Here is a 22,688-nt window from a genome sequence, read left to right on the forward strand (position 1 = left end):
TGTGTGTGTCGGTGTGTGTGTGTGTGTCGGTGTGTGTCGTGTGTCTGTGTGTGTCGGTGTGTGTCGTTGTGTGTCTGTGTGTGTCTGTGTGTGTCTGTGTGTGTCTGCGTGTGTGTGTGTGTGCGTGTTTTTGTGTGTGTCGGTGTGTGTCGTGTGTCTGTGTGTGTCAGTGTGTGTCGTTGTGTGTCTGCGTGTGTCCGTGTGTCTGTGTGTCTGTCTGTTTGTGTGTGTGTGTGTGTGTCTGTGTGTGTGTGTGTGTGTGTCTGTGTGTGTCTGCATGTGTGTGTGTGTGTGTGTGTGTGCGTGTGCGTGTGTGTGTGTGTGTGCAAGGGGAGAAAATTAATGATTCAAAGCTTCTTGTTATGTTTCAGTCCGGTTAGGTTTGGTTTTGATTTTTTTTTTCGCCAGCTGTTCTCGTTGTCAGTGTTCCTTGTTCGTAAGCACTTAGCTCCCTCAACCTTTGGGTGTTATCCGGGTGTCTCGTCACTTAGCTTGTATTTCCTTCCCCGAGTTTCTGTCAGTCTTTGTTGGGTCGTTGTGAGCAGAATGTGTGCTCCTGTCATGTTGTGTTTCCTGTTGTAGTTTGGTTTGATACTTGTGATTTCCAGGCATTTTTTTTTTTTTTAGTAATTCGACTTTGTGTTTTTTTTTTCATTGTACTGCTGTGTGTATTTTTTTTTATGTTAAATACATTTTGGTCAATCCACCCGGCACTTCTCACTCTCACTCTCTCCGTCGCACCTCAATTTACAGTGTGCGAGGGAGTGTTATTGACGGAGATATTTTTAATTCTGTGTGTCAGCTCCTCTCATCTCCCTCAGCGAGAGAGATGTCAAAGGGAAGCTGAAAATTGCGCCCGCACAATTCCTGATGTACGGTTTAATTTGGCACGGGCGCTGCCTTTTGAAAGTTAAAAATAAAGCCGGCCAGATTGCCTCATGGATTTATCATTACGAATAATCATGTTTGTCGAAAATATAGATGGGAGAAATTTGAAGTGGAGCTCAGTACTCGACAATATGAACGTGGCGCTGAAATTTGGAAATTCCGTCGCATTCCGGATGAAAAGCACGTTTGTTTGTTTTGAATGACAATTCAAATCCTCCCCAAAAAAATCGAATCACGTCTTGACCCAACAGCACTGGCCAACGCTTAGACCGAACAACCCAAATGGCCCTCCAAAGAGGTCATAAGGTCGCAGTTTTGCAGCCTGGATGGAGTGCGTCCAATAACTCGGATGGAGAGCAGCTGTCGCCGTCACATCTGATGACGCTATTAACACTTGGCAGGAAGCGCAAGTGGAAGCGAGTCTGGTCTGAGTGTCAAATAGACAGTGGGAGGAGGCTTCTCCATCACGTTGAAATCAGTTTACCGGTTTCCCGCATGAAAACCAAAGTGACGGATGCACGCGCAAGCAGCCCGTTTGTGTCACAAGACGGATCGTGTATAAAAAAAAAAAAAAAAAAAAAAGCCAGTCTGCCTTCGTTGCGGCTGTGTGTGCGTCTCCGGCCCAGAGTCTCGCATACAACTAGTACAAGTAGCGTTGCCATCATGATCTCAATGTTCTCCGCTTCCTTAACGTAGCGCCAAAATGGAGTCTCATCCCAAACGGCAACTTTGGGAAAAGACATCACAGAGATCCGAAAATGCCGACGCTTTGTCGCCCGTGGAGAAAGGGCGAAGGAAATTCCTCCCCATGCGTTTATTTTCTTCCGCTTATCCCGGCGTCGGCTGGCATTTTGACAGCGGCTGTCACTTCACGGCTCCCTCGCTCCTCAATTCTGGAACTGGATCCGACTAGGCGAGCCTTTCGTCAACTGGCCCGAAACTTTGACCGACAGACATTTTTGGGCTTTTAATTTCCTCAACCGGAGATTCAAGAAGAGAACAAAAAAAGGCCATTAAATCTAAAGGGCTCGAAAATGTAAACGGGAGCACGCAGAGAAGCTTAACGGGGGGCTATAAATAGAGTGATGGAGGAAGCCAGGGTGCGGTGTAAGAGCGATACGGAAAGAGAAAGCTTTGCTTACGGTCAGGGATTAGTGCCTCCCTGGAGGATTTTCACTCCAAAAACCTCATCTGGCTTGATTGGGAAGAGCACCAGCTTCAGTCATCTTAATTCGGTTAAACCCTGCCCAGCGTGTGTGTGTGTGTGCGTGTGTGTGTGTGTGTGTCTTTCCACCCTGATTACGCAAAGAAATGGGGCTTTGTGTTTGGCTGGTCATAATTGAAAGATACTTACTGAAATATACACACACACACACACACACTCTGACGCAGGAACACCCCCCCCCCCCCCGCCCACTGCGTGCCTCATGACCAGCGGCAGTGTTGATAAAAAAAAAAGTCTACACACCCCTCGTTCAAATGACAGCATTTTGTCATATACTGATAGCAAGATATTCATTCATTCATTCATTCATCTTCCGAGCCGCTTGATCCTCACTAGGGTCGCGGGGGGTGCTGGAGCCTATCCCAGCTGTCTTCGGGGAGTAGGCGGGGGACACCCTGAATTGGTTGCCAGCCAATCGCAGGGCACACAGAGACCAACAACCATCCGCGCTCACACTCACACCTAGGGACAATTTAGAGCGTCCAACCAGCCTGCCACGGATGTCTTTGGAATGTGGGAGGAAACCGGAGCACCCGGAGAAAAGCCACGCAGGCCCGGGGAGAACATGCAAACTCCACACAGGGAGACCGGAGCACCCGGAGAAAACCCACGCAGGCCCGGGGAGAACATGCAAACTCCACACAGGGAGGCCGGAGCTGGAATCGAACCCGGTACCTCTGCACTGTGAAGCCCACGTGCTAACCACTGGACTACCGGGCCGCTGATAGCAAGATAACAAAACACAAAAAAAACAATTTCCCCCATTAATGTAAGCTACAACCTGTGTAAACCAATTGAAAATGAAAACACTTTTCGACTGGGAAGTTTTAAAAAAAAAAAAAAAAGAAGAAGAACGAAATAGTGAGACATGATTGTGTTTGAATTGGGGATTGTGCCTGCGTTCACCGCTAATAAATCCCATTCAAAGTCACGTGAAATGGCCACCAAGCCACACGTGCGAGCGTTTCAAAAGTGTCTCTGATGAACCAAAAATGACTTTTGTGTGTACTTTTGTTTTCTCTCTCGCAGGTTTGGTGCTCACCGGTATTCCCTACGCATCAGAATTCCCGCCACTTGCCACACACATGCTTAAGTGTAGGGATGGTGTTCTTTTTATGATGAGACCTTTGGGGAATGATGGCCAAAAAGTTCAATCTGGGTTTCAATGGACCATACAATCCATCTGCATTCATGTTTACCCAAGTGCACCAAAAACCTGTGAGAAAATGAATCGTGATCCAATGAGCGCAAGTCAGCCGTCATTCCAAAAGGTATGCTCGGCGCCAACGCAATGCCGTGGAATACGTTTTGAAATGATTTCATCTTGGTGTGATTTAAATTTTTTTGGGGGGGTGGATGGGGGGGTATGACAAAGAAACTGGCATTTCAACATGGCCGTGTAGACTTTTTACATCCGCTGCAGATTACGCATCGCCGGATCCCGCTGAGCTTGTTAAAAAGCACCGTTGTGGGGCAAACGCTCGGACTGAGAGGCCAAAAGGTCAGTTGGGAAGTCGCTCGAGCGCCACGGCCAAGCGGCCGCAAGTTGCCCTGCCACAACTCTCTCGCTTCTTCATGATGACGTCAACTTCTGAGTCTGGCCTGCCCATCCAGTTCTCGACATACCTCAAATTACAACTTGAGAAATGACAACCTGCTCATCGAAGATCGGGTGAGTCACGAGCGTTTTCCGTCGCATGCTCTGAACTAGTCTTGCTATTTGGCCCCTCGTTTTGCTTTTCCGTTGTGCCACTCCGGTCTCACATTGACAAGCCCGAGCAATATGAGCAACACAACTCAGATTGGCATGAAATCATGGCTGAGCGGGCGGGAAATTGGCTGTTATTTTTGGCGCAGAGTCACGAGGGGACCGGCGGACCATCATCATCGCCTCTCTAATGAGCAGCCGATGGAGGCAATAACATCTCGTCGTGGCAAGCATACGGCTGGAGTGAAAGTGAAGCCGTGAGGCGAGAGCTACACCCCCCCGAGAAAGAGCAAAGATAAAGGGGCCGAGCAGAAACTGCAATGAGCAGATCAAGCATGTCGAATAATGCTGCAGTGCAGTGCACGGAAACGTAGAGAAGTCTTCAAATTAAGAAAAGGTGGGTGTCTATTTTTATTATTATTATTAATAATACAGGTATGTGAATTGACATTTTTATACACTGTACTTCTGAAACTGTAATACTGTCAGTATTATAATGAGCGCATGCACAAATACAACCTGTCCATCATTTATTCTGGATGGAAACAAAAAGCAGCGTGTTAACACTGCCCCCTACTGCCACACATTCAAAATGCAAGAGACTCACTGTGATATGATGAGAGCTCTGCATAAATTTTGTACAAACATGAAGCCCCAAAATGTTCTTTATGTGTCGCTCGCATTCCTTGTGTGATTAAATGAGGAAATCTAAGATTACAAAAGGTAACCCCCCCCCCAACCCCCCAGCAAATGATCAGTTCTGATTGTTGTGTTCTTTTGAATAAGCATCCAGAATTTGAGCAGTTGCTTCGGCGTGCGTCCTTTTCATTGTTTTTCAGATGCATGGGGACTTAAGGCAACAGGCAAGGTGGTCCCACAAGGGCCGTGAAAGTGAAACCTGGAAAGGTGAAAAGCAAATAAATAAATGATTTCGACTCTTCGGAGAGCGAAAAAAAAGCAGAACGCCACCCACTTGAAGCGCATTGTGGCCGGTGTATCTTCCATGTTGAACTCGGCCACGGGGACGCCTCTTGCGGCCACTTGAGGAGCAAACATGGCTGCTGGATACACCACAGACGACGTGCCAACCTGTGTGGTCAAAGGTTTTTGTTGGTCTAATAGAGAATGTTCGGGGGTGGTGGTGGGGGGGGGGACTTCAAGGGGTGATCCGTGTGAAGCGCAGAATGTAAAATGTTGACATAATAAACAGAAATTAGGCAGCGAGAAAACACGACTAGCATAATGCTAATGACAACCTTCACAACAGCTTCATTTTATAAATATGTCGATATATAAATGATCGCAAAACGAGACTTGCAATCGGATTACTTTTCAAAATTCGCTCAATCCAAACAGAAAAACACAGAAACACTCACCACTAAGCAGAGGTCACAGTTATCCAGCACTTTCTCCGCTCGAATGATTATCTCCGAATCCAGAGCCTCTCCAAACCAAACCACAGCTGGTCTCAGAAGACCCGAACACCCGGCTTGTTCGCACCTGGGGGGGGGGGGGGGGGGACAGGACGCTCACACATCTGCACAAAACAGATGACGAGGCTTCCTACCTGGGGAGGTCCTGGACAGGGATCTGAGCATCTTTTGATTCCAGGTCTGGAGCTCTGAAGAAGCAATTCGATACGAGTGGTCAAGTAGCTGCACACGTCGAAAAGCAAATTCCGTCAAGTTGCCGTTTCACTTGCCCTTTGCCCTCCAGAGCAGCACAAATGGGGCTGTTGTGATTGGCGGCTTCATGACCACAACTCGTACAGCGTGTTTTAAACAGGCTCCCTGGAGAGAGAAAGAGACAAAAATACGCAGAGTGGAAAAAACTAAACAGTTGATTTTTTTTGTTTCAGGTTAAGAGCGAAACAACTGCCAAAAGCAGAAATGCAATTCCGCTTGCATATTTCCTCTTCAAAGGCAAATTGGTCTGTCTGTTGCCGTGACTTACCGTGAATTTCGAGGATATTTTTGGATCCGGCGCGGCGGTGAAGTTCATCAATGTTCTGAGTGATGACGGCGACTCCGCGGCCCTGCCTGCCCAGACGCTCCTCACACTCGGCGATGGCCAGGTGAGCGGCGTTCGGAGTTTTCGTAAGCATGACCTCACGACGGTAGTGGTAAAACTCCCAGACGCGGGACGGGTTTCGGGAGAACGCCTCCGGCGTGGCGAGATCCTAAAAGGGGAGGGGGTGGAGGGCACAGTGGCAAAATTCATCTCCCAAGAATTTTGACATCAAAGTCACTCGGGCTCCAGCTCTCCACTAAGCCGTCAAGAACTGACGGTCAGATGCAACCAGAGAGGTTAGCTGCTACATCGTAAAACTAAAATACAGTACAACTACCGGTACTCGGTCTTTGCCGTGTGAAAAGATGTCATTTTCATTGGCGTATGAGTGGTAAAATTAATGTCAATATGTAATAGCTGATGTATAATAACTGATTTGACCTTTTTTTCTGTTTAGGTCAAGCTTCTCCGCTTACAACTCTCCTGACAGGAAGAAAAAAAATCCTTTGGAGTTACTTCATTTGAACATTTACATTAGTTGCTCAGTTTGGTGAAAAAAAAAAAATCAACATGCCCAAAATGTCCACATCCAGCCCCCAAAAAAATCCATATTCATTTGTACCATTAAATATTATTCCACGGACATCCGTATTTTGTCTTTCAGCATTTCACACCCAAATTCCCCACAAATTGCAAATGTGTCCTGATGACGAAAACAGCGACGGCATCAGCCAAATGATGACGTGCAACAGATGATGAGCGTGGATGCAAACCTGAGCTTGCCATTTTCTCCAGTAGCCCCCCGCCCCTCTAAAGGTAGGGACTCCACTCTCCGCACTCACACCCGCTCCGGTGAGGATGGCGATATTGGAGGCCTTGGAGAAGATCTCCCTAAATGCCGCCAGGTCTGTGCAAGAAAAAGGCAATCCCCCACAGCGCCAATCATTACTCATCATTTCTTCTCTTCCATGAAGACACCTGTGCTCTTACCCGAACTGGGTCTGGTCATATTTTGGCTGTCCGAGCGTTTCCTCAGGAGAGTATAAAAGTTGATGAGGCGTCTGGAGGTCAACTGCGGTACGACCATCGGGTTTCAGTGACTAGGAATAAATTGCATTGTTATCTTTGAAGTTAGAGCCTTTGTGCTCTTTTGCATCGCAGTTGAGTTGAAGTCAATACTGCCATATAACAACTGCAGCTTACTTATTAATTATTTTCATTTTTAGTTTAAGCATTATATTCCTTTGTTATAGCTACCTAAATTATATTCCGTTTAATAATTGTTAAAACGTTCGTCGTGTAATATCGGTTTCTTGTATTTGTGTGACGTCATAGGGAAGGGCGGAGCCAGGTTGAGGGAATATTGGCTCCAGTAATCAGTCTGAGTGAGGAGCGCATGGGCGTGAGTTGTGGCTAACAGCAACTTATTGGAATGCGTGAGTTTATTACTTATTTTGTTGATTAAAAATGATCAATAGTATCAGCGACTGCGAACATCTTTCTCTCCGCTACTGAAGGGCATCAGAGTATGTTGCTTGCGTCCGATTGGCTGAAGAGAACCAGGAAGTGTTTTCGTTACCGGAAGAAGGTCCAAGTCTCTTTTTTGCCCATTCCGAACGTAGAGTTTGTGAGACTAATAAAGGTTTTCTTATCTTCTTATCTTATCATCCATTCAAAAACTACGAACCTCTCAACTTACACTAGGAAACAATTTGGACCCTAATGCGCGCCAGCTGTGACTCTCACCAGACAGTTCATTAGGGATTGACGTTTGAGTTTACGTTAACTGTGCCAGCTTTACAATGATTTAGTTGAACGATTGAATTGTTCAGGGGTACAGTATACATTTTGTTTATTACGTCAAAGTACGTTCCACATCACCACACCGAAAAAGTAAAACGTTCTTATATTAAAAAAAATAGTACAATTCCGATAGTGTCACTCAAAACTCGCACTCGTTGATGCACATTGGTGAACGTTAACCATGCTATTAGTCGGAGCTAGGCTAGTAGCTTGATTCGTATAAATAGGCAAACCGTTTCTGACACTAGCCGAGGGTTCTTAACGGCCTTTACCGAATGGAACCGCAACGATGTGTATGCATACTTCCAAAGTTTCCAAGCCCGACTACCAAGCTTCCTCTTACCTGGCAAAGTGTGTCAACAGAACCGGGACTCTTCCTTTTCCGGGTGTCCGTCTGTTACACCCGTACTTTGTTCTTATTTGCCAGTGTTCGTTGACATTTCCGGTTACTGTCAATATTCAATATCGAGCAAAAGGAGAAAATAATTGCATGTTGTACAAATAACGATCATGAGGAACGCTGGAAAAAGAGACCCGCAGAGGGAGCACTCGTACCACTTACTGCGCGTCATCGTGGGGCGCGTTGTGGAGAGCGTTTCTTTTTTTTTTTTTTTTTACTCCGTAAACCGTAAATTCCAAAGTGGTTATGTCAAATTACTGCAAATTCAAAACAAACAAATACCCGGGCAGTAGTGGTAGGACGGACACGGTGCCCTAATATTTACATCAACGACTGCTTATTCGATTTTCAAACAACTCCCCCAAAGTGGATTGATTTTCTTTCTTAAGCTTACAATAAAAGGCAATACTGTACTTTTGACGTAGAAAATCTGGGTCTGATGCTCACTTGCCGGTCATGGATGTAAAAAGTTTGCGCAGCGCGTACTGCCGTATACGAAAACGGCCGCATTATTGTCCAAACGCCAATTTGTCGCCGAAATGACGTCACACCACCTGAACGCACAGACAATGTTGACTTTCCATTAAAGATGAGCGCGTGAAGCTCGGTCCGACTTTGCAGGCAAATAGCACAGACGTGCACGCTCCCCTCCCTCCCCCTTCCTCGCCGTCAGCCTTAACAATAGCCCGCCCACTGCTGCACCGTCTGTCGGGGTGAGCGCTCGCGAGTGGCTGCGGCGGCGCCGAGTCTCGTCACGCCGGTCGCCTGTGGACGTTGGCCGGCTTGGCAGGCCCTGGACATGGCGGCGGCAGCGGCGGCGGCGGCGGAGCAGGAAGACCGCAGACCGATCCGGAGGGTTCGTTCCAAGAGTGACACGCCTTACATCAATGAAGCGAGGATCTCTTTGCACCTGGAGACAGGTAAGGGTGATGAGCCTAAAGTCGGCATGTCATCTCGTTTTACACCCGCTGCCTCGTGGGGGGAACACAAATGGTCAAGCGCGTCATCACGAGTGACCTGGAGCCCCCGAGACATCGGCGTGACTCCGGGGGTGTCGTGATGCTGTGCTGGCGGTACCCATGATGCTCGGCCGCACGTTGGAGGCTACCGAGCTCGCGGTGACTCATGCCCACGGGAAAACGCTCCAAATGGGATGCTTGTATTTCAAATGAATGTTTAGCGGGGAGCAAATCCCGTTTAGGCAATTACTGAAAGAAAGATGTCGACCCGGTTTCGAATGGCGAGCTTCACTTTGGCGAAATGCTATCATGCCGCGGGGAGAAATATGAGCCATCGACGTCAAATGATGCCGGTTTGCTACCGCGCTTGTCACGGTGACAGTTTGCTTTTGTTGCCATGGTCACGATTGATAATCAACAAAGGCCGCGCGGCGAAAGCGTCGCTCTCCGAAACGCATTTGGCAAATGAGCTCTTCGCTATTTTCCTCCCATTCGGCAAAAAAAAAAAAAAAAAGTCATCGTCGTCATCGCGTTGGTTGGGAAAAGAGCTTGGCTAAGGCGTCGATGCAAAGCTGCTCACTGTCCATTAGCCTCTCCTCTGGATCGGCGTGCATCATCCTCCACATAATAACTGCGCCCCCCCCCCCCCCAGAAAAGGAAAAAAAGACAAATCCAAATCACACGCTGTGCATTGGCGACGACTCGTGGCGACACGCCGCCTTTTCTTCTTCGATCTACGATAAAATATCGATGGCAGAGGTTTACACATACCGCACAGTTGTTTTTTTATTTTCGACTGAAATATTGGGGGGGGGGGGGGGGGGACGAGTCGGTCATCTTCAATCTTCAACCTGTGGTCTGGTAGATTCCACTTTTCAACCATTTTCCCTCGCCGGTCAAAGTCAAACACGGTAGCACCCCCCCCCCCCCCCCCCCAGTAGGTGATGCTTTATTTTAGGTTGCCAAGCTGGTTGAAGGAGGACAGTTGAAAAGTGCTACCCCTGTTTTTAGCTTCACAGTGCAGAGGTACCGGGTTCGATTCCAGCTGCGGCCTCCCTGTGTGGAGTTTGCATGTTCTCCCCGGGCCTGCGTGGGTTTTCTCCGGGTGCTCCGGTTTCCTCCCACATTCCAAAAACATGCGTGGCAGGCTGATTGGACGCTCTAAATTGTCCCTAGTTGTGAGTGTGAGTGCGAATGGTTGTTCGTCTCTGTGTGCCCTGCGATTGGATGGCAACCGGTTCAGGGTGTCCCCCGCCTACTGCCCGAAGACAGCTGGGATAGGCTCCTGCACCCCCCACGACCCTAGTGAGGATCAAGCGGCTCGGAAGATGAATGAATGAATGAATGAATTTATAAGCGCCTTTCAAGACACCCAAGGACACTTTACAATAACAAAAATCACAAAACAATCTAAAGCGGGGCACAGTCCTGTGGGAAAGGTGCCCCCCCCCCCTCCCTAGGTGATTTTTTTTTTTCCAGTGACAAAAATGGTCACATGTGTTTTGCACAGGATGGTGACAACGTATTTTAGGACCAGGTCAGGAGTCAAGACTGTGCAAAAGGCTCTCCCTCAAAATCACTCGTTGGGGTGGGAATTGACTCTTGTATTGTTTTAATTGCGTTAGTTCTCTTTCTTGGCTTTTTCCTCCCCCTTTAACGCGCGAGTGTAACACATATCACATTGAATTTACCTTTTGCATGCTGTACGTAGTGACATTCCCACTCAGGAAAAAGCTTAGCAAGGACATTTGTGAGCTAATCCGTATGAGCTAAAATTGAAAGATCGCGTTCCTGCTATGTGAGTCCGAGACATTGGACACACGGACGCCGCCCTTGTCACACCCCAGGATGCGGGACGACCAGGGAGAGGAGACCCCGATGGCGTTCCCACCTCGCAAGGAGATAACAGAGTTGTTTACAAACCGGGTTCGTTCACATGAATCTGCTGTTTGGTTTTTCCAGGCGAAGCTTCGTTTGGCCACCGACAGTCACATGGGGGTGCTACACTGGCCGACTACAAAACTCGGCGGACCAGTGTGGGCTGGAAGGGGAAGTGGGTCAGAGAATGTCAAGGTGGGGGGGGGGGGGGGGTTGAATGCCGTTGTTGACGGCGGCTAGCTAAGCTGGTGAAACCAACATTTGTTTTGTCGCGAGCGGGGTTGGCAGCGGGTGGCGAAACCTCGAGCCGTCGTGGCTCAACACGACATAAATCCTCTGTCCACGGTAGCCCCCTGCCCCCCCTTTTTGTGTCGACGGCAATTGACACTGTGCGACGCCGATGACGTGAACGCACGCTTGGGACGCAGCCGGCAAGATCCGTCGGATCGTATACATCCTCGCGCTAGCTCTTTTTAGCTCGCTAGCTCTTTCGTATACATCCCAGCGCTAGCTAGGCGAAACTAGCCTCGGTTGCGCAGGGTCACGCCTTTCCGTCAACGTTGACAATCGTTTACAATTTGTGTTGCAGCCGAAGAAGTCGAAAGGCTGGCGGCCATGCGCTCGGATTCACTGGTACCCGGCACGCACACGCCTCCGATAAGGCGGCGGAGTAAATTTGCCACCCTGGGGCGCCTCTTTAAACCCTGGAAATGGAGGAAGAAGAAGAGTGAAAAGTTCAAGCAAACTTCTGCCGGTGAGCACTGAAAACGCTTGCGTCAAAATGTGTCGATGGGTCAAGACGCCTGACCTGCTATTTTTTATTTTGTTTTTTTTAATACGGGCTCTCCATCTGGCGGCTTTTGGCCGACTGCGGGTGGGTCTGCAACATATCAACGGCGATGAACGGGGCTTCGCTATATATGGAATGGAAATGGAATATTTGTGTTACAGTTAATTCCAACACACCCCGATAAATGTGACCGGCCTGCTTTCTGACACTTTGTCTCGCAGTGCTGGAGAGAAAAATGTCTACAAGGCAGAGCAGAGAAGAGCTGATCAAGAAAGGCGTCCTGAAGGAAGTTCTTGACAAAGGCGAGTGCAAACCCTTCCGCCCCTTGTCTTTTTTCGGTTGGTGCACAAGCGATGATACTTAATCCGCGAACGATGAATGCTTGAAGTCAATCAATCTTCTGTAATGGTTTCATCCATTGATTTGATTTGCATCCGGGCTTTTGAATGGCTCGTTAAATCCGAGAATAATGTTCATGGGGGGCGGCCCGGTAGTCCAGTGGTTAGCACGTCGGCTTCACAGTGCAGAGGTACCGGGTTCGATTCCAGCTCCGGCCTCCCTGTGTGGAGTTTGCATGTTCTCCCCGGGCCTGCGTGGGTTTTCTCCGGGTGCTCCGGTTTCCTCCCACATTCCAAAAACATGCGTGGCAGGCTGATTGAACACTCTGAATTGTCCCTAGGTGTGAGTGTGGGTGCGAATGGTTGTTCGTTTCTGTGTGCCCTGCGATTGGCTGACAACCGATTCAGGGTGTCCCCCGCCTGCTGCCCAAAGACAGCTGGGATAGGCTCCAGCACCCCCCGCGACCCTAGTGAGGATCAAGCGGCTCGGGAGATGAATGAATGAATGAATGAATGTTCATGGGCTCGGCTCTTGGGCTCCTCCGTCGGTGGTCACGACAGTGATTCACTCACGCCGTTTCTTTGGCAGGACTTTGTAATCGGTCTGTCGTGCTGAAGAAAGCGCTGAGCCAAACCCCGCCCCCCCCAAAAAAACGAGATCCCAGGCTCTCCCCTCGAGATGAGATGAGAAGCTCAGTCATCCGAGAGGGGCTCAGAGTCGAGCCACTTCTCCTCCACGTCAGAGGACGCAGATGAGGTGGCTCGGGCAGCTGATTAGGATGCGTCCTGGACGCTGAGGTGTTCCAGGCACGTCCCACTGGACAACCCGGAACATGCTGGAGAGACTTTGTTCTCCCGGCTGGCCTGAGATCAATTGCCCCGGGGTCTTCTGGGAAGAGCTGAAAGAAGTGGCTGGGGGGGAGGGAAATCTGGGCTTCCCTGCTAAAGCTGTTGCTTCCGCGACCCGACCCCAATCCCGTTCGCGGAGGGGCACTTTCCCGGATGTTTTAAATGTGTCCGCGCTCCAAGTTCAAATGATCGGGATCGCTATCTTTCTGATCGTGAACATCACCTGTGCTGCCGCAGGGCGGGAAACATGGCAAAACGGGCAGCTCTCGAGAAACGGGCTTGAAAAGACGAGATGCAGTCCGACCTCAACTTTTCCTTTTCTGTCTCTTAAATGAATCCAAATCCTCGTCCGGCTTAGTCATTCGGCCACGCTCTTGCGCTATGCTTGTGTAGACGGTTCGTCGTCGCTCGGCGAGGACGAGAAGCTTCAAAATGGCCGCTCCCCGCTACTCGCGTGCAGCTCGTCACAATCCGAAGGTGCTGAGCCCATGGAAGGAGCAGCTGCAAGTGGAGGTAGGACACAGACCGTCCGGTGCTTTCCGTCCGTTTTCTACTGAACGCCGCCAACGTGATTCGCCTCCGGTCCAAGATGGACGTGTCGAGATAGTTTGGAAACGATCAATCGGTTCCTGCCGTACGTCAGGATTGACAACGGTCTTTCGAAAAACATATCGGTCACGCAAGGACCCCCGAGACCTCGCTTCACTTCTCTTGCTTTATCTTCAGGTTCACTCGAGTTTGAGATCCCCGCTGAGAGTCAACAGGACCGCACCCAAAAACTGAACCAGGCTCCTCCCCCAAAAAAGCCTTCGGCGTATCCGGGCGGCGGCGGTGGCGATACGGAATCAACGTTGCACAGACCTCCCACGTTACACAAGCAAGCTCCTGCGCTACCGCCCAAACCCTTGACCAGGATCGCAAACCACAGCACAGGTACATTTGCCTGCGTGACGATTCCTCACTGAGGTCAGGCCTTTGCAAGCTCCCCCCCCCCCCCCCCCCCCCCCGTTTCTTTCATCGATTTCTTTCCAGATGGCACCCCGGTAAAGTTGCCGTGCATGTCGGGGAAGTTATCTCCTCCTCTACCTCCGAAGAAGCTCATGATCTGCGTACCCGCAGGGAGCAGCGAACCCTTATCGCCTCTGCTGGCCTTCCAGAAGTGCTCCGCCCCCGCGGGCGGCCACTCGCTGCAGTACGGAACGCTCGCCGTTCCGCTTCACCCGCCCAGCAGAATCATCGAGGAGCTGAACAAGACGCTGGCGCTTACCATGCAGAGGTTTGAGAGGTCAGCATCCAGACGGATTAGAAATGCCGCTCATTGTGGATTCACATTTGTCTGTGGAAAGTCATTGCGTTCCACATTCGGGTGGACATTTTGAAGCCTATCGATCGATAAAACCAACACGCCATTAGCTGGTCCCACACGAAGCGCCGCGCCGTGTAACGCAAGCGTGAGCGATCAATCCTGACCTCTGTGCCCTTTTCCCCCACCGAGCGCAGTTCCGTGATGCGCGCCGTTCCCGCCATGATGATGGAATGTGACGACAAGGAGAATCTCCCCAATGAGACGGACTACGAGGACCTGCCCGTTATGTATCGGGATGATGATGATGATGATGATGATGATGATGAAGAGGAGGAGGAATTGGAAGAGGACGAAGAAGTGGAAGAGGAAGAGGAAGAGGATGATGATGAAGCATTATTTACAAGTAGGTGGTTTGTCTCTGAGTTGTTAGGGGGTCCACCAATTTATCCTCATTTATTCATTCATTCATCTTCTGAGCCGCTTGATCCTCACTAGGGTCGCGGGGGGGGGGGGGGGGGGGGTGCCGGAGCCTATCCCAGCTGTCTTCGGGCAGTAGGCGGGGGACACCCTGAATCGGTTGCCAGCCAATCGCAGTATCCTCATTTACACAAGCAATAATACAGCCCTCCCTCGCCCGCCATTTTGCGCTTCATGTTTTGCGGCTTCAGTGGCTCACGAGTTTTTTTCAAAAAGATAAGATAAGATAAGATAAGATATCCTTTATTTGTCCCACACTGGGGAAATTTACAGCCTCCAGCAGCAAGAATGTAGGTAGAAAGAGTCTACCAACATCCTAGCGCTACCCATTAGCATGTTTTTTTTTTCAATTAAAAAACGTGTGTGTGCGCATTACTCTTATCTTGAAGATAATACATCATCTCAGAGATTCTTTATTGCTATGAAGGCTCCAGTCGCACACCTTATGAGATCTTCCATGTTAGGTTCAGCGCGTGATGGTTTTCCGCACGTTGAAGAGCAACATTCTTGTTCTTGTGGCTGCAGGCACACTGGCCCTGAAGGTGCTACGAAAGGACTCTTTAGCCATTAAAATCGGTAACCGGCCATCAAAGAGGGAGCTGGAGGAGAAGAACATTCTGCCGCTGCAGTCCGACCAGGAGAGATTCGAGTCCCGACAGCAAACGGCAACCAAACTCACACGGTGGGGGTCCTCCCGGCACTCGTACTTTTTTTTTTTTTGTACCGGTAGTTGCTACTGCAAGTGTCCATTTGAAGCGCATTTTTAAGCTAAACTCATGTCATGAACGCATCATGTTCAACAAGTCAAAATTGGAACCCCGCATCGCTGACCGTACCACAAACAGAATTTCTTGCTTCTTAAATAACTCCCCATATCATGGAAATATAACTCAAAGAAACCCCCCCCCCCCATTCATCCCCAGACGGTTGAGTCAACGGCCAACTGCCGAGGAACTGGAACAGCGGAATATCCTGAAACGTATGTCACTTAGCATGCTAAAAACAGACCGCGAAAGACAAAAAGCAGCTACGCGATGCGTCGCCATCTTTTTTTTTTTTCTCTCCTTTAGCTCGAAACGATCTGGAGGAGCAGGAGAAGAGGGAGATCAAGAGACATTTATCCAAAAAAGTAAGACAGACGACCGTGTGCATGATTACTTTTAAGGGGAAACATGGTTGCCATGGTGATTTGGAATCCCACTTTTCAGCTAACGGCACGACGTATTGCAATTGGGCCGTCCGTTTTGTTCTTTTTAAGAAGTCAGTCTGAATTTTTCATGAATTCAAACGCACAAATGAAACCCAATCAAGATGTTTTTTTTTTTTTTTAAGCAAACAATGAATTATACACCTCGACAGAATTGTGTTCCAACGTTGTGCGTTTGTAGCTCAGCCAGAGGCCGACGGTGGAAGAGCTGAGAGAGGCCAAGATCCTCATTCGCTTCAGCGACTACGTGGAAGTCGCCGAGGCTCAGGACTACGACAGGAGAGCAGATAAGCCCTGGACGAGACTCACGGCTGCTGACAAGGTTCCTGCAGAGCCGCCGCCGCCTCTCCAATTCCATGTGGCCCCTTCCCTCGAGAGCCACGCTTTATTCGTCTCTTTTGTCTTTCAGGCTGCCATTAGGAAAGAGCTGAACGAGTTCAAAAGCACAGAGATGGATGTGCACGAGTCCAGTCGCCACCTCACCAGGTATCGGGACCCCCCCCCCCCCAAAAAAAAAACATACTTCACTCTTATGTCGCCTTTTTATGAACTCTGAGAAGGTTGGAGGTAGCCTGCTTATGAAAAACAAAAACAACCACTAGAGGGCAATGGTAGGATGTTAAGTTTAAAACAACCACTAGAGGGCAATGATAGGATGTTTTTTTTTTTTTAAATGGAAGGTATGAGCTTTAAAATATCAGTGCCCGATTGTTCCAACCTTGGGTTTACATTTAAAAAAAAAAAAAATCAAGTATATTTTACTGACCATTCCCTTTGACTGCACCGTTATCTTATCGTTGAAAATGTGAAATGCTAAAAAGGTTCAACCGGCTGTTAACGGTCAAAAAGGACCGCCGCTAACTTTGCCACAGTTGCGGCCATATTTTTTTCTGCAAAAAAAAAAAACGGAAGTAAACAAATGAGGAACCGTGGGACGTATTGATGCTAACCGGTGACGGTCACCACCTGTTTCACTTTGACTGTGCCGTAATCTAACCGTGCTTTGAACGGCGTCGGTTGAAGAATTTCTTTGTACGCAATTCTCGTGCAAACGTAGTTGAACGACGTCATTTCTCCTGCAGGTTTCACAGGCCCTGAAGGCAAGCTGGCCCAGTTTGCTTTTCCTGCACATGTGAGCGGCGAGCGGCTTTCTGCGGCACAGAACTCCTCTCCTGCCATCTCCACCGACTCAGACCACCGCCCCCCCCCCCCCCCCCCACGTTACTTTGAACCTGGTTTCAGACCGACTCTTGATTTTTTTTTTTTTAATCAACCAACTTTGCACTTTTGTCAAGTCAAATCTGTGCCAATTTTGATGAATTTGATCAAGACTGGGAAAAAAAAAAAACGAATCGGACTCGATGCGGAGAACCGAATCCAGTTTGAGACTGATTTGACATGTTTTATTTTATACTGAAGAACACGTTGACGTCCATCCAGCAATGTCCCTTTTTTCTTTTGCAATCCAGCAACAACAATTCTACTCTCGGTGCGAAACTTGCACTACGTCGAGAATTGCAATCATCATGTTCCATATTCGAGCAGAATGAAATGAAGGGTTGCGTGCAATGAGACTTTAATACGACATACAGGGGGAGGGGGTGGAGACATTCTGTTATCTATTGTCCGTGTTTGCCGTTTGCGGGTGGGCCATTTTCATTGCTTCCCGGTGAGTTCAGGACTCGCCCAACGCTTGGTACTGCACCCAAAAAAAAAAAATCCGTCTTCTTGAAATTCACACGCCAACAGTGGAATGAATAATCAGATTCCTTTTTATTTCTAGGTTTTGCAGTCTCCCCGTATTAATGCTCACACCAACTTGCTATCGTTCCCAGCCAATTTTCCAATCGGCGACGACGGTGCTGATTGCTCTGCGCTTGTACGGAAGAACGCGGGTGAGATTGTGCGGGTGCGTTGCCAAGCTGCTTATGTACACATGACTTGTAAGTCACAAAGAACGTGACTTTTCCGATTTTTTTGTGAAGCAGAACAAACTGCATGTGACAATTCCGGTGAGTCATCTCTGACGTGTGCGCTTTTTCTTCAAAGAAAGGACATTTGATTTTGCCTGCTTGATGATTATTTTTTTCTCCTTTTTCTTCCAACTGAACATCATGGCTGCCCATCTCGCTGTCCTTTCATGTCGCGGTCATCTACATGGCATGCACGGGGTTGCCGCAATATTTGTGCCATAGATCGATCGCTTTGGTGACGATGGCGTCCGTGTTCTCCTGCGGTATCTGCAAAAGGGAAACGAAGGAGAAGGTGAGCAAAGCAAAATGTTCCGTTTCGCCACTCGGCGCCACTTGCGGACTCAACGTTGCACAGGAACTTGACGATGCCCTCCGGTCGGCTGATCCCCAGTAAGATAATCTTGTAGCTGAGCAGGATCTCCAGGGCAACAAACACCAGGATCTTACAGGAGCCGCTGATCACCTTGTCCCACACTCTTGAAAACGCATTCGTGAGCGATATCGTGTTCTCGTGTCATCATCGCAATATGAACATGGAAGATTTTTCTTTTTTAAATGTTTGATTATGGGCTCACCTCTGCAAGCTGGACTCGGGCAGGACGCCGGCAAAGCAGCGCCTGAACCACAGATGATACGGAAGTTGTGCCAAAGCGCCGCCGTTCTTCAAATGGCTGAGCAGGCCCGGCTCCTCCTGACTCAGGAAGTGCTCCAAGCTCTTCGGCTACGCCGGCAAAAAGATACGGGACGACAACGACGACAACCGGTTCGAAACCAATCCGGTTCGGGATTTACATTGCATGCTTCATGTGGCCAAATTCTGAATTCGTGCTCTGAAGTGACCATATTTAGTGGCCTGTCAATCAATTACAAGTGAACCTAATTCGGGCAATAAATCAATAAAGCGGGCGTCACTTACAAGATGCGGAAGCGAGTCTCCAAATTTGGTGTGGAACTGACTGATGAAACTCTTAATGAGCCAGTAGCAGTCCACGGAATCCTCGACTATCTCCTCCATGGCCTGACTGATGGACAGGAAGTCCTCATTCTCTTGATCCTGAAAACCAGATTCACACTTTGTGTAAAAAAAAACCCCATATGGAATACATACATATTGATATTTTGTTTCTTTTTAAATCACGGCAGGCCATTATTCACTCGACAAAAGCGCCATTTTACCGGCGGTGAGATCTCAGAGCAGCGCGGGAGCATGTGGCTCTCCAGCTGAAACATTCGCAAGTAGACGTGGGTGGAAGGGGTGGAGGACTTGATGAACCTCATCACCTCCAGCGCCTCCAAGAGGTCTTGGTACTGCTCCTTTCTGTAGCTTCCAACCAGGCTATGAGAATCGCTGTGAGGCGGCAGGACGCCTGAAGAGCGGGTAAGCATCAATCGGGATGCGTCATTAAGAAAAATAGTCAGCGTACAGATAGCATTACAAGAGCAATGTTGAAATCTTGAGTGCCGAGCCTGATAATGTCCATTCCTTGACAACATACGGTATTTTTCCAAATCTAAACACAATAATCCCAAACTAGTTCCTTCTACGTCTTATTGAAATAAAGCTCGAGTGCAATCTACGGTATAAATGGGTTTTTACCTAACAAAACCTTCCACACGTGGACTCTGTACATGGACGGAAGGGGAAAACGTTGACTGAAGGTGCTCAGCTTCTCAAGATCTGTCAAAAGAGTCACACAGTTTCCGTAAACACCCCGAACTGCATCATTCTGTCGGGTTAGACGATAAAAAAAGACACTTTCTTGATTTTGCACCCAGTGCTGAATCGTATGACGCGCAGTGACACTTACCCAGGGGGTTGTCCTTCAGCAGGATTTCCAAGGACTTCTTCTCCTCCACTCCTCGAAAGCCAACTTTCTCATAATAAGCAGAGCGAAAGTTTCTCTGTGGGTCGTCCGCCATCATTTCACCTGACCAAAGCAGTCAAATCAAAGCGCTGACAACCCCGAAATGGTTCACAGTACAGAAGCCACCCCGTCCCCCAACGTACAACCTGACAGCGTGCGGAATTTTCAAATGAAACCGTAAAAGGAGCATTTAGAGGATGCAAATAGTTACAAAGCGCTTACCTTTTTGCCCCTTTAGCGGCGTTTCTGGAGCGCTGCGTCCTCTACAGGTTAAACCCGCTTAATGGTTGCTCCCTCGACATAGCTACATAAATTGTTTCCGTTAAGTGACCTTTACTTTGATACGCACTCTTACGAAGAAACGATCCGTTCTCATTGCAGCATTGCAAGGTAAAACGCTTTCAACTGCAGCGCCCACTTCTCTTGCTCGTCCGCCTTCTTCTTCAAGGTTTTATTGCGGTTGGCAAGAACATTTGAGTGCATTACCGCCACCTAGTCGTATGGAGTGGGAACCAAGTCTGCCATCAGTTACAAAAAAACTATTATTTCAACTGCTGTCGATACTAAAAGCTTGCGATTCGTATCGCAAGCTTTTTGTTTAAAGTAATTTAAACTAAAATTTATTTAGTTTAAAGTAATTTCGTTGACTAAAGATGTGTGTCATTCATTTCGTGACCATTTTTTTTCAGACGAAAATGAAACGAAAATAAAAATAGAAGTAGTTCGTTGATACGATCACTAAACCCCGATCGATGATCCCGTCAACAAATAAAGGAGGAACGAAAAACTATAGTTACAAAATTCAATCAGAATAAGGAATTATTAAAAAAAAGAACCATTCGGAAAACGGAACAGGCGGGACAAAGTGAAAAGAGAGAACCAATCGGCGGCCGAGTGGAACGGAAGCCAGTCACCTGCTTCAATCACGTTCCCGAGAAAAAGCAGATGCGAAAGGGCACAGGTGTCAAACATCGATCTTGGGTGTTTTATGTGTGTCCCCTCAACCAAAACACCAGATTCAAATTTTTCGCATGATTATCAGCCCCCTGCAGAGCTGGTTGATAAAATGAGCATCGGGGGTGCTGGATGAGGGAAGAATTGAAAACATGCAGAGGATACTTTTCGATATGGATTCTACACCGACCGACCAGAATGAGATCCGTGGCGGGTCACTTCTCCAGAAGCGTTGTGGTGGAGGATTCTTCATCGACCGACACACCCAAGTCCCGAGAAAGAATCACATTCCTCAAGGTATCTATCCTACCTGTGGCGCTTCACGTCATCAAATGGACTCTTGTGAGAAATATTGCCCACTTGGCGTCCATTGCAGCCTGGTCACCCCGGAAGGGGGATCCCGCCATCTGTGGTCCCTTCTCAAGGTTTCTTTTGCCAAATGGGGTTTTGCGTTTTTCCTTGCCAGAGGATGTGCAGTGCTGTGATACTCGAAATGTAATTCAGCTACTTTATGGCACTACTTGTAGCGCCGCTACTGCCAAACACTCGAGTAATGTGTTCTACATAAGGCACGAGGACCATTGAACTATGGACACTTATTCATTGACTGAAACAAAGAATCAAAAGGTAAATGTTTTATTGAGCGACTGTTACAGAACTTAAAGCCGTAAACTGCAAGAAACCAAGAACACCTTCAGTACAAAGTGAGCATTGTACTTTTAAACGGTGATACCTTCAATTTCAAAATCCGCAAAACTCGTCAAATCGGGTGTTTGGCCAAAATTCTGGTGAAGAACACACCTCAAAGAGCTGCCAGCGGTGCCTGGCTGATTTGGTACTGGCTGATCTCACTCATGGATGATCGGTATCGGCAGCAAAAAACTGATTAGGAACACCCCTGGTACTTATTGTCTGCAGGATGAATGCTTTGTCGTTTGATCGTCGGGGTTTCGACAGAATCATTGTTCTCAATGAGCAGTCCACCCAAACGAACACGAGATTGCGGGCAAACTTTAAGGTACCACTCTACATGCGATTAACCTTGCATAATTAACTTTGCATCCCTTCCCAGACAAAGCAAACAGTTTAAAGCAATAAATGCAATCGCAGCATCATTAAAATCCCAAAGCAAAAAATAAAATATATATCGGTGACAGAGACACAGTGATCACGGAGAGTTGTACACACCGGTTGTCGCTTCCCAATGCTAGCATTCCCTCGGCCTGTTTGATACATTCACCTTGCTCGGTCCCCTTGGAATTTTCTCTCTCCAAAAACTAAAAAAAAACCAACAACCATTCGGATTTGTCAACAATAAAGTAGCAACGATGATATGACTGGTGCGGTGACTAGATGGATTCTATTTTTTGTTCATTTGAGATGTAGTGGAGAGGGTGGTAAGGGACTGTATGACTGGTGGTGGACAAGGAGGTGGGGGAGCCTAAATCCAAGCTGCTCCTTCGGGAACTTCGGCGTGAGCCACTCCTGGACCCTGTGTTGGATCCTGGGGCAGAGGCAAAATTGTAGGGACTGCTAATTCCCCTGGAGGACACGGACCACGCCGGTAGCTTTCTCAGCCCGGCGCTCTCTTCCACCAGACAATAGTCCAGAACCTCCTTAAAAGAGATCTTCAGTTTGCTCTTGGGGCATGTTAAATTCTTTGTGTGGTTTCTGATGACTTGGAGTTTCATCGCAAGGCTACCGTCAATCCAGCCCATTTTCAAAGCATCTTCTGTGGTTCGTCTACGACCCAGTTCAGGGTCATAAAGTCCCCCGGTCACAAATTGGAACTCCATAAACCTCTGGCCTGCCTCATAAGGTAGCCACACCTCTTTCATGGCTTCGGCAGGGGACATTTTCTTGCCAGTTTTGACACCCTCAAAGCCAATGAAGACTTTCTGAGCAGGCTTGAGTTTAGCAGTCATATCATCATTAATTATATCTTGACGGGACGCCTCTTGGACACTGAGCCCCGACGGCTGTTTTCTGGATTTACGGTTCCTCCGGTGCACGCTTGTGCCTCCAGCAATCTCTGAGCAGTAATGGTATCAACAAGGC

General features: G+C 48.3%; 4 protein-coding genes and 1 long non-coding RNA gene across 7 annotated transcripts; 2 read left to right on the forward strand and 3 right to left on the reverse strand.

Annotated features, from left to right (window-relative positions):
* Positions 1–2,719: 2,719 nt before the first annotated feature.
* Positions 2,720–4,746, forward strand: LOC127605842 (uncharacterized). The gene is made up of 3 exons (XR_007963668.1): positions 2,720–3,785; positions 3,971–4,218; positions 4,661–4,746. It is a non-coding gene; the product is annotated as an uncharacterized LOC127605842 (long non-coding RNA).
* On the reverse strand, positions 4,215–8,212 carry sirt5 (sirtuin 5). Of its 3 annotated transcripts, none has more exons than XM_052073622.1 (9): positions 7,978–8,212; positions 6,822–6,931; positions 6,605–6,738; positions 5,775–6,000; positions 5,524–5,611; positions 5,389–5,442; positions 5,198–5,321; positions 4,795–4,910; positions 4,215–4,719 (listed from the first exon to the last, which is right to left on the reverse strand). In XM_052073622.1, exons 2-9 carry the CDS (start codon positions 6,916–6,918, stop codon positions 4,647–4,649), a joined length of 912 nt encoding a protein of 303 aa, XP_051929582.1. In that variant the 5' UTR covers positions 6,919–6,931; positions 7,978–8,212; the 3' UTR covers positions 4,215–4,646. The 3 variants fall into 3 exon arrangements, with proteins under 3 accessions (XP_051929582.1, XP_051929584.1, XP_051929583.1); XM_052073624.1 differs by having other exon boundaries at positions 5,524–5,607; positions 5,771–6,000; XM_052073623.1 differs by lacking the exon at positions 7,978–8,212 and adding an exon at positions 7,907–7,977.
* Positions 8,213–8,802: 590 nt separating this feature from the next.
* On the forward strand, positions 8,803–17,444 carry LOC127605839 (phosphatase and actin regulator 1-like). Its single transcript, XM_052073653.1, is given in 12 exon segments — positions 8,803–8,954; positions 11,461–11,625; positions 11,883–11,963; positions 13,242–13,361; positions 13,575–14,133; positions 14,349–14,557; positions 15,157–15,313; positions 15,555–15,610; positions 15,702–15,760; positions 16,020–16,160; positions 16,248–16,324; positions 16,921–17,444. Coding segments are annotated over 12 exon segments (1,761 nt in total). The 5' UTR covers positions 8,803–8,833; the 3' UTR covers positions 16,937–17,444.
* A 487-nt stretch (positions 17,445–17,931) lies between these two features.
* Positions 17,932–20,142, reverse strand: tbc1d7 (TBC1 domain family, member 7). The gene is made up of 8 exons (XM_052073627.1): positions 19,899–20,142; positions 19,620–19,739; positions 19,409–19,489; positions 18,988–19,178; positions 18,728–18,865; positions 18,387–18,532; positions 18,158–18,287; positions 17,932–18,078 (listed from the first exon to the last, which is right to left on the reverse strand). Exons 2-8 carry the CDS (start codon positions 19,732–19,734, stop codon positions 17,992–17,994), a joined length of 888 nt encoding a protein of 295 aa, XP_051929587.1. The 5' UTR covers positions 19,735–19,739; positions 19,899–20,142; the 3' UTR covers positions 17,932–17,991.
* A 1,672-nt stretch (positions 20,143–21,814) lies between these two features.
* Positions 21,815–22,684, reverse strand: wu:fi04e12 (Desmoplakin-B). Its single transcript, XM_052073641.1, has one exon. It carries the CDS (start codon positions 22,553–22,555, stop codon positions 21,980–21,982), a length of 576 nt encoding a protein of 191 aa, XP_051929601.1. The 5' UTR covers positions 22,556–22,684; the 3' UTR covers positions 21,815–21,979.
* Positions 22,685–22,688: the final 4 nt, after the last annotated feature.

Source organism: Hippocampus zosterae, chromosome 8 (assembly GCF_025434085.1).
Source record: "Hippocampus zosterae strain Florida chromosome 8, ASM2543408v3, whole genome shotgun sequence".
In the NCBI taxonomy this organism is placed as follows: Eukaryota; Metazoa; Chordata; class Actinopteri; order Syngnathiformes; family Syngnathidae; genus Hippocampus; species Hippocampus zosterae.